This window comes from Colletes gigas, unplaced genomic scaffold, assembly GCF_013123115.1.
Source record: "Colletes gigas isolate AHSC1104 unplaced genomic scaffold, ASM1312311v1 Colletes_gigas_Sc00054, whole genome shotgun sequence".
Taxonomy (NCBI): domain Eukaryota; kingdom Metazoa; phylum Arthropoda; class Insecta; order Hymenoptera; family Colletidae; genus Colletes; species Colletes gigas.
In genome coordinates, this window is record NW_025106683.1 from 417,549 (window position 1) to 428,978 (window position 11,430).

At 35.0% G+C, this 11,430-nt stretch overlaps 1 protein-coding gene across 1 annotated transcript; it reads right to left on the bottom strand.

The window, feature by feature from the left end:
- Positions 1-664: 664 nt before the first annotated feature.
- LOC122403466 lies at positions 665-1,048 on the bottom strand. The gene has a single exon (XM_043406994.1). It carries the CDS (start codon positions 1,046-1,048, stop codon positions 665-667), a length of 384 nt encoding a protein of 127 aa, XP_043262929.1.
- Between the last annotated feature and the right edge of the window lie 10,382 nt (positions 1,049-11,430).

Sequence of the window (11,430 nt, forward strand, 5' to 3'; positions counted from 1 at the left end):
TTTCTCAGTCGTGTTTCACGCAATGCAAAACTTACTTAAAAAATTAGTATTAATTTTTGTTTTTTTCTCAAGAAGCTATCGAATTGTTGATACTTTGACGGCCGCTGTCACGCATACGTGACTTTGCGAGCTAGCAGACGTTGGCCACTGTCACGTGTGTGTGATGTAGTGTATCAGTCGCCATTTCATCATACATTCAACTTATTACGTTTGTTGAGGTTACATTTATAATGTCTAATAATAATATACCTAGCATCATCAACCCAGACCTAACCCAGACCTAACCCAGGAAATCTTCAAAAAGACACCCTGGCTTTGGGATGCCAGGATAGTGTGGGATTCTTACCCACTAAAACCTCCGCGGTGGCCTTCCTTGGACGTATAGAGGAGAGCTCTGGGAACTGTCGATCCATCCAGTGCTCCCTCACGTCAATGCTCTTGCCCATCTCGGGATCTACCCACTCTTCTCTCTAACAGGTGTCGCACGGACCACTCGTGCTTCGCCCCCTTCCCTGATCGCTTATGTGCAACAGCTACCCAAGTCCCCATAACTTGGGCAGCCCGCGATCCGCAATGATCGCCATCCCCGATGAGGCCCAATACCGCGTCATCGAAGATGGGGATGAAGGCGCTCTCGCTCACCCATCGCAAGTGAGCAGGATGCTCAGGGGTCGGGAGGCGCCACCGGCCTGTTCCTCCCTCTCCATCTGCCCCTTCCAACTCTTCCTCTGCGATGAGGATCTCCTCTACTCTCTCTTTCTCTTTCCGCGGCCTCCTTCTGTTGCATCACTGCTTCACAGAAGGCAGACACCGCCTCCCACGCGCCTTGGCTATCCAACATGCGGCCAATCAGCACCTCTAACGTCAGGTTGTCACCAACCACCCTAGTCAGGACTCGACGCTCTCCAGCCCACGCCGGACAGGCTACTAGAGTATGTTGCGCCGAGTCCTGTAGGACCTCGCAATGATGGCACCTTGTAGTTGCCTCTTTCCCAATACGCCACAGGTATTCCCCGAAACATCCGTGTCCCGTGAATACCTGGGTCATGCGGTACGTAAGCTGCCCACCAGACCTAACCAAGATCTAAAACAGACCTAACCCAGACCTAACCCCTAATCGCCACTAGCAGTACTGTAATAATTGTTTTAATAATTGTTCGAAATTAGGAATGTATTCCATATTAGGACAACTGACCCTATATTTTTGAAATATTTTTCTCAGTCGTGTTTCACGCAATGCAAAACTTACTTAAAAAATTAGTATTAATTTTTGTTTTTTTCTCAAGAAGCTATCGAATTGTTGATACTTTGACGGCCGCTGTCACGCATACGTGTCTTTGCGAGCTAGCAGACAAGGCCACTGTCACGTGTGCGTGATCTAGTGTATCAGTCACCATTTCATCGTACATTCATCTTATTACGTTTGTTGAGGTTACATTTATAATTCCTTATAATAATATACCTAGCATCATCAACCCAGACCTAACCCAGACCTAACCCAAACCTAATCCAGACCTAACCCAGACTTAATCCAGACCTAATCCAGACCTAACCCAGACCTAACAAAGACCTAATCCAGACCTAACCCAGACCTAACCCAGACCTAACCCAGACCTAACCCAGACCTAACCAAGATCTAAAACAGAGCTAACCCAGACCTAACCATGATCTAATCCAGATCTAATCCAGACCTAACCCAGACCTAACCCAGACCTAACTTTGGTCTACAATATCAATGGTGATGGACAACGTTCTTCAACGTAAATTTCAAATAAAACAAAATTGAAATATAATTCGGAGTGCAAAGAGTTAAGAATCCTTAGCAACTTTAACACGTCCACTGTTGGATGAAAGAGTCTGTTGTCAAAAATTCAAAAAGTAATCGAAAATCGAAAAGTAAGGACTACCATAATGACCACACTCTTACTATAATTCTGTTTAACCGCAGTTTCTACGTTTCTACGTTTTTTAGTTAACGTAAATTTCAAATGAAACAAAATTGAAATATAATTCGGGGTGCAAAGGGTTAGGAATCCTTAGCAACTTTAACCTTTTGATTGCGACGCGTCTTAGGAAGAATCCATCAACATAGATGGCGCGATCGTCGCATGCCTGTCGCTGCTACTGGTGACCAAAAAACCCGGAGATTTAAGAGACCATTCTTACGGTTTAAAAAAATAATAAATGCAAATAAATTAAAATATCCAATTTTTATCCAATTCCATGTCGAATCAATTGGTAAAACAGTAAAAGGTGTTATAGTAAAAAAAAATGCAGAGGGCGTAAATTTACGTCTTTCGTATATATTGATAGACTTGTGAAAGCGTATATATACGCCTTTAGCAGTCAAAGGGTTAACACGTCCACTGTTGGATCAAAAAGTCTGTTGCGTCGAAAAATAATCGAAAATTGAAAAGTAAGGACTATCCTAATGACCACACTCTTGCTATAATTCTGTTTACCCGCAGTTTCTACGTTGAGGGAGCAGCGAGAGTGAGTCCAGGCACTCGAGGGAAGAGAAAGGAGCGAATGGGGGTGGAATGTTGCCTGAATAAAGGAGAGGAACGCGCGATATAGTGGGACGTCGAGGCTGCCGCGGAATATTACGATGGTAAATCCGACGTTAGATATCGGCAGCCCGATAAAATGGAAATGCCGTAGACGGTGAACGCTATAGGTCGCAGCTCAGTGCCGTACACACGGAGCCATCCGTGTCTTTTCCGGGACACGAGAGACGTCTTGAAATTTTCTGAAAGGAACGTTTCGCTAAACGGCTCACCAAACAAATTCCAGATAAGCTAAATGCCCTACTGCTTGCCAGAGTCAAATTTTATTCGCGAATTACGAATTCAAGAATATTAGATTCCTTCGTAAACTAGCTTCTCGCTGGATTCAACCTTCGATTTAGTCTCAATTAATCTTTCAAACGTACACGTATTTCGTTTAACCCCTTAACGCTCATATTTTTCGGGTTAAACAAAATATAAAATAAAAATATGGTTTTTTTTAATTACAATCTTGTATCTAACGTATAATTTGAAGGAAAACAAATATTATCATCCCTTAAACCGTTGGATTAAACAAATATTGTTTTTCAAAGCAGTCAGACGTTAAGGGGCTAAATTTGTTCAGTGAAGAAATAGCCACAAAAAGGAATAGATTACTTTTACGAATAAAAAGTGTGTTGATTTTAATATACATAAGAATTTTTAATAGTACTTTACAATTGAATACGTTTTAATGAGTAGTGGAGAACGATTTGTACGAAAGTAGAAGTAAATTAGTTTATTGGATACGAAGTAATCCCTTGATACACCCTGGTGCTGTTAGGCTAGCATCTGTTAGGTCAGGTATACATGTAGTCTCATGATTGTGAAACTTGTAACGATTACATTTGAAATTTTTAATAGTACTTTACAATTGAATACGTTTTAATGAGTAGTGGAGTACGATTTATACGAAAGTAGAAGTAAATTAGTTTATTGGATACGAAGTAATCCCTTGATACACCCTGGACCTGTTAGGCTAGCATCTGTTAGGTTAGGTTTACATGTAGTCTCATGATTGTTAAACTTGTAACGATTACATTTGAATTTTTAATAGTACTTTACAATTGAATACGTTTTAATGAGTAGTGGAGTACGATTTATACAAAAGTAGAATTAATTAGTTTATTGGATACGAAGTAATCCCTTGATACACCCTGGTGCTGTTAGGCTAGCATCTGTTAGGTTAGGTTTACATGTAGTCTCATGATTGTTAAACTTGTAACGATTACATTTGAATTTTTAATAGTACTTTACAATTGAATACGTTGTAATGAGTAGTGGAGTACGATTTATACTAAATAATCCCTTGATACACCCTGATGCTGTTAGGCTAGCACCTGTTAGGTAAGATTTACAGTTTTAAAGTCTTATCGACCAATAATAATTTCACATTATTTGACAACTCTTCCTCCAAGCAGAACTGTTATAAATAAACACATTTTTACCGAAATATAGTTAATTATTTTTATTTTCTATTGGCCTAAAATTCATATTCCGTGTCTAAATTATGTCCACATTACTCAATTACTAATTTGAACCTTCCATGAAAGGATACGAAGAATACTCCGAACTTTTGACGATATTAAATTAAACGTAACTTTCATTTGCCATTACACGCCGTGGAAAGAAATCCTAATGAAAATTAAATAGTTAGAAACGAACTCGTTCCGAAGGAATCGCTTCAAAGTAACCGTCCGTCCGTAATTTCTGCTAATTGTAAGATAAAAGTGTTTCCTTTTAGCCATTATACGTAGCTGAAGTAAAAGCTTTGTATTGACTTTAAGGAAAAGAACATCTCGCTGATAGAAGTTATAAATTGAAGAATTTTAATAGTTCTTAGCCACTTCGTCCGTAGGAAGACGATTCTTCAGACCATTCGTTAACATTGTTGGATTTAGCATGCAATGGAATTTTAAGTAGCTCCTTTTTAGTTCAAAAAATGTGCTGTGCATAAGATTATTAATTTTTAATAGCCTTTCTAGTATTTAGTGAATTATATTATCACAAATTGACAATTAATATTTAATGTTTTTTATAAGATTATTAATTTTTAATAGCCTTTCTAGTATTTAGTGAACCTATTATCACAAATTGACAATTAATATTTAATGTGTTTCATAAACATTAGATACTGAAACAGATGTCCACTGTAACATTTTAGTTTTTTGAATAATTACAGTAAAATACTGTTAAACGAACGAAGAACACACGTTTTCGTTGAACAGATGAATATAAAAATATTTGCTTGAATAAACGATCTATTTTTAAACATAAATTTAGATTGTATATTTATAATAAAATTAGTCCATTAAAATTGTATCATTGACGACACCTCGCCATGAAAAATTGAAATTAAAATGACTCGTGGGATTCGTTTACGCGATCGGATTATTCAATGTATCAATGAACCGTGCACGATTTAATTATTACTCCAGGATGGCAAAATCAATTAATGGGCATTTCATTAATCGTTCCTATCGATCAATAGCGTACAATTCACGGGTACGACTGCGTTCCAGCGATAATTAGTTCACCAAAAACTTGGAGATCGCTTCATTATTTCGGTTTTAAAGCGTCGCGATAGTTTCCCTTTCGGGCGAAATAAATTCCGCTCGCTAATTTTAACGGCCACCGGCTGTCGAGGATTTCATTGGCAACGATTAACGTTACAAAATGGTAGACGAAAGCAATTGAAGTAATTATGATGCACGGAAGCGGATACGGGTATGCAATTTCGCAGAGATCGCGAACGTTTGAAATATTTTTAATCCAAATCGCCGCGCCGCGCGGTGGTCCCAAATCACAAGTTCTTCAATTTAGATAAAAATTTGTAGGTTAGGGTTATCGAGGTCACTGATTACGAATTAAAAGTCATTATTAGAAAAAACAAAATGGCGCTTCAAATATAGATGACATATATGCGAAAGAAATGTTGGAATCATCTGAAATTTGACATATAGTTGTTATCAAGGTCGTCGATTACGAATCAAAAGACATAATTAGAAAAAACAAAATGGCACCTCCAATATAGCTCATATACATATATACGAAAGAAATGTCGGAATCATCTGAAATTTGATACATAGTTGCTATTGAGGTCGCTGATTACGAATCAAAAGTCATTATTAGAAAAAACAAAATGGCGCTTCACATATAGTTGACATATATGCGAAAGAAATGTTGGAATCATCTGAAATTTGACATATAGTTGTTATCAAGGTCGTCGATTAAGAATCAAAAGTCATAATTAGAAAAAACAAAATGGCGCTTCAAATATAGTTGACATATATGCGAAAGAAATGTTGGAATCACCTGAAATTTGACATATAGTTGTTATCAAGGTCGTCGATTACGGATCAAATGACATAATTAGAAAAAACAAAATGGCGCCTTCAATATAGCTCATATACATATACGCGAAAGAAATGTCGGAATCACTTGAAATTTGACACATAGTTGTTATTGAGGTCGCTGATTACGTATCAAAAGTCATTATTAGAAAAAACAAAATGGCGCCTCCAATATAATTCACATATATGCGAAAGGAATGTTGGGATCACCTGAAATTTGATACACAGTTGTCAACGATATCGCTGATTACGAATCAAAAATAATAATTAGAAAAAACAAAATGGCGTCTCCAATATAGCTCATATACATATATGCGAAAGAAATGTTGGAATCACCTGAAATTTGATACATAGTTGTTATCGAGGTTGCTGATTACGAATCAAAAGTCATAATTAGAAAAAACAAAATGGCGACTTCAATATAATTCACATATATGCGAAAGAAATGTTGGAATCACCTGAAATTTGATACATAGTTGTTATCGAGGTTGCTGATCAGGAATCAAAAGTCATTATTAGAAAAAACAAAATGGCGCCTCCAATATAGCTCATATACATATATACGAAAGAAATGTCGGAATCATCTGAAATTTGATACATAGTTGCTATTGAGGTCGCTGATTACGAATCAAAAGTCATTATTAGAAAAAACAAAATGGCGCTTCAAATATAGTTGACATATATGCGAAAGAAATGTTGGAATCATCTGAAATTTGACATATAGTTGTTATCAAGGTCGTCGATTAAGAATCAAAAGTCATAATTAGAAAAAACAAAATGGCGCTTCAAATATAGTTGACATATATGCGAAAGAAATGTTGGAATCACCTGAAATTTGACATATAGTTGTTATCAAGGTCGTCGATTACGGATCAAATGACATAATTAGAAAAAACAAAATGGCGCCTTCAATATAGCTCATATACATATACGCGAAAGAAATGTCGGAATCACTTGAAATTTGACACATAGTTGTTATTTAGGTCGCTGATTACGTATCAAAAGTCATTATTAGAAAAAACAAAATGGCGCCTCCAATATAATTCACATATATGCGAAAGGAATGTTGGGATCACCTGAAATTTGATACACAGTTGTCAACGATATCGCTGATTACGAATCAAAAATAATATTTACAAAAAACAAAATGGCGTCTCCAATATAGCTCATATACATATATGCGAAAGAAATGTTGGAATCACCTGAAATTTGACACATAATTGTTATCGAGATGGCTGATTTTGAATTAAAAGTCGTAATTAGAAAAAACAAAATGGCGCCTTCAATATAGCTCATATACATATATACGAAAGAAAGGCGGAATCATCTGAAATTTGATACATAGTTGTTATCGAGGTCGCTGATTAAGAATCGAAAGTCATTATTAGAAAAAACAAAATGGCGCCTCCAATATAGCTCACATATATGCGAAAGAAATGATGGAATCATCTGAAATTTAATACATAGTTGTTATCGAGGTTGCTGACTATGAATCCAAAATCATAATTAGAAAAAACAAAATGGCGCCTCCAATATAATTCACATATATGCGAAAGAAATGTCGGAATCACCTGAAATTTGACACATAATTGTTATCGAGGTCGCTGATTACGAATCAAAAGTCATAATTAAAAAAGCTGCTCCACTAAATGCTGAATAATAGCACTCAATGGTTTATTTAAATAGCCTTTCATCATGGAATAAATGTTTTTTCTACTAAAACGTATTTCGCTATCGGAAGATCCTATAAATAAATAAAATTACAATATATTATACATAATTATACATAAATTACAATATTTTTAAAACACACTCTTCAAGAATTAAAGCAAAGGCCTCAAGATTATTCATCGCAGGGAAAAATTTTAATGAAAGATTCTGGAGGCCAAAATAAGACAAAAATCAAGAATATCAATTTCTTGACTGACGTTTCATTAAAAAGTTATTAAAAAATTGTATCAAGAAATTTCAAATCTTTCTGAAAAAATTATTTATGATTGCAGGGCTCAATTGCAATCATTTTTTGTGAATACACATACCCCCATAATCCTACCCATTTTCGAGAAAAAAATTCGTTACCGAAAATATAATGTCTGATCATGAATGTGTGATTCCCCTGAAATTTTATGCGTTACAAATTATTCTGAAAAAATTATTTTTGGTTGCGGGGCTCAATTAGAATCATTTTTGGTGAATACACATACCCCTGAATTCCTATCCATTTTCGAGAGAAAAATTCGAGTAGGAACTGAAATTTTTAGACGAAATTAAAAAATTTCATAGCATACTAAAAAAATTTTATTTACTTACAGGGGTTAATTATAAACATTTTTGGTGAATACACATACCCCTGAAATCCTATCCATTTTCGAGAAAAAAATTCGAATAGGAACTGCAATTTTTAGACGAAATTAAAAAATTTCATAGCATACTAAAAAAATTATATTTAGTTACATGGGTCAATTACAAGTATTTTTGGTGAATAGACCTACCCCTGAAATCCTATCCATTTTCGAGAAAAAAATTCGAGTAGGAACTGAAATATTTAGACGAAATTAAAAAATTTCATAGCTTTCTAAAAAAATTATATTTAGTTACAGGGGTCAATTACAAACACTTTTGGTCGATAGACCTACCCCCGAAATCCTACCCACTTTCTAGAAAAAAAATTCAGAATTGTCGTAACTTTAAACGTTAATAACTTTTTAACGAAGCTGCAATGAAAACATTGATATTCTTGATTTTCGTCTTATTTTAGCCTCTAGAATCTCCCTGTATAAAGTAGATAATGGTGGAAGAAAATATATTGTAAAGTCTCAGAAAAAAATATAATCTTTAAAGCAATAAACATTTTCGATGGTATTTGTTACGATCGAGGACATCATCCCTTCGTTTGCCATTTTATTACACATGCATAAAATACACAACTCTGGTTTTAAAGACGTAATCTATATTTTATAATTAATTTTGACTCTTTGTAAGATGAAAGTATACTGTAAAGTCTCAGAAAAAAATATAATCTGTAAATCAATAAACATTTTCGATGGTATTTGTTACGATCGAGGACATCATCCCTTCGTTTGCCATTTTATTATACATGCATAAAATATACAACTCTGGTTTTAAAAACCTATAGTTTATCTATATTTTATAATTAATTTTGACTCTTTGTAAGATGTCAATTGATCTAGCAATTGCGACTCTTTGCAACGTGTCTTTCCCATTGGAAGCTCGATCCAGTTTCGACACTAAATCGATACCGATGTTCTACGGTCAAAACCGACCGTTTTCTTCTACCAACTGCGAGCTTTAGCAGGCCACGAAGTTTGACACGGTGCTCGTAACAGTATTATCAAATTAGGGGAAGATAACACTGACTGACAAGCTCGAATGGATGTTCTTCGCAAAACCAATCGCAACGATGCCAAAGTTCTTATATACAGGGTGCGGCCGAATAACATATACAAGCGGACACGAGGTGGTTCCTTATGAAAAAATAAGAACAAAACATGGAATAAAATTTGTTCATTCAAAGCTTAGTTTTCGAGAAAATCGAGTTTGAAAATCCTATTCGTACGTATGCTGTTACGGCTAACAAGGAACCATCGCGAACGGTCCGGCTTCGATTTTGATGAAACTTTGTACACTTATAAAGCAGCCAAAAATAATCGACACGTATTTTTTTTTAGCTGCGGTAACTCGAGTTTAAGGGGTGAAACCACCCCTTGAAGTTTTGGCTCGAAACGGCTATCTCGAAAACGGAAAGACATACAAAAAAATTGTTAATGGGCGAGGTTGATGGTTTCTTATGTACAATAACATGGTGTTAAAAAATTAAAAAAAATACAATTTGTTTATAACAAAAAAAAATTTATTAACTTAATTTTTCATTTTATTGAAATTTTCATAATGACAAAAAATGACGAGCATTTTATTCCAAATCCATTGGTATGCGATTTTTTAAAAATTGCCTCCTACAGTTTTGCAGATTTTGATGATTTACATCTTGCGCGCACATCCATTATGGTAGTAGCCGTTCTAACTTTGATTTTAATGAAGCATTGTATGCTTGCACTAAATTATACAGTAACAAGTAACAAGTAACAATAACAGTAATTTGTTGATTGAGCCTTCGTTAAAAAGTTATTAAAAAATTAAATTAAAAAATTTCAAATCCTCCAGGAAAAAATTATTTTCAGTTGTAGGAGTCAATTACAAGCATTTTTGGTCAAAAGACATAATCCCGAAATTCTACTCAGCTTCGAGAAAAAAATTTTTCTTTGGAAATGTCTGCCCGAATTTTCATGCGAATCTTTAAAACATCATAACTTCTGAATGCATTGGACGATTCTAACGTTCCAAACGGCAAACAACGTGTATTTTGGTGAAGAATATGTAAAAATTCTAACAATATTGAAAAAGTTGATCCTTGACCCCGCAAAATGAGAAAAACCCCATAAAAATGGTCCAATCTTCAAACAGCCATAATTCCTACAATAGTGAATATATTTCAATGAAACTTTTTTCTGAAGTAGAGCTCATAGGTACCTACAAAAAAGTATTGGCCAACTTTTTTGTAGGGCGTCAAACAAAATTATTAAAAATGAAAAACGAATTTTTAAGAAAAATCGACAGGGCGTAGCCTAAATTTTTCAGCGAAAAAAAAAATTTCAAATCGTTCTAAAAAAATTATTTTCAGTTGCGGGAGTCAATTTCAATCATTTTTGGTCAATATATATACCCCCGAAATCCTACGCACTTTTGAGAAAAAAATTCGAGAATGTGTGAAATTTTTCAACAAAATTAAAAAATTTCAAACCATTCTGAAAAAATTATTTTCGGTTGCAGGGGTCGATTACAATCATTTTTGGTCATTACACATTCCCCCGAAATCTTGGGCATTTCGGAGAAAAAAATTCAGTACGGGCGGAACTTTAAACGTTAATAATTTCTTAACGAAGCCTCCATCAACAAATTGGTATTCTTGTATTTTTCCCGATTTTGTCCTCTAGAAGTAGTGCAAGCCTACAGTGCTTCATTAAAATCAAAGTTAGAACGGCTACTACCATAATGGATGTGCGCGCAAGATGTAAATCATCAAAATCTGCAAAACTGTAGGAGGGAATTTTCAAAAATCGCATACCAATGGATTTGGAATAAAATGCTCGTCATGTTTTGTCATTATGAAAATTTCAATAAAATGAAAAATTAAGTTAATAAATTTTTTTTTGTTATAAACAAATTGTATTTTTTTAAATTTTTTAACACCATGTTATTGTACATAAGAAACCATCAACCTCGCCCATTAACAATTTTTTTGTATGTCTTTCCGTTTTCGAGATAGCCGTTTCGAGCCAAAACTTCAAGGGGTGGTTTCACCCCTTAAACTCGAGTTACCGCAGCTAAAAAAAAATACGTGTCGATTATTTTTGGCTGATTTATAAGTGTACAAAGTTTCATCAAAATCGAAGCCGGACCGTTCGCGATGGTTCCTTGTAAGTTACGGTTCGTCGAGCATCGTATATTGTTGA

What these genes read in the sequence shown, in the direction of transcription:
- LOC122403466 (XM_043406994.1), bottom strand. Translation starts at nt 1,048, where the DNA reads ATGACCCAGGTATTCACGGGACACGGATGTTTCGGGGAATACCTGTGG.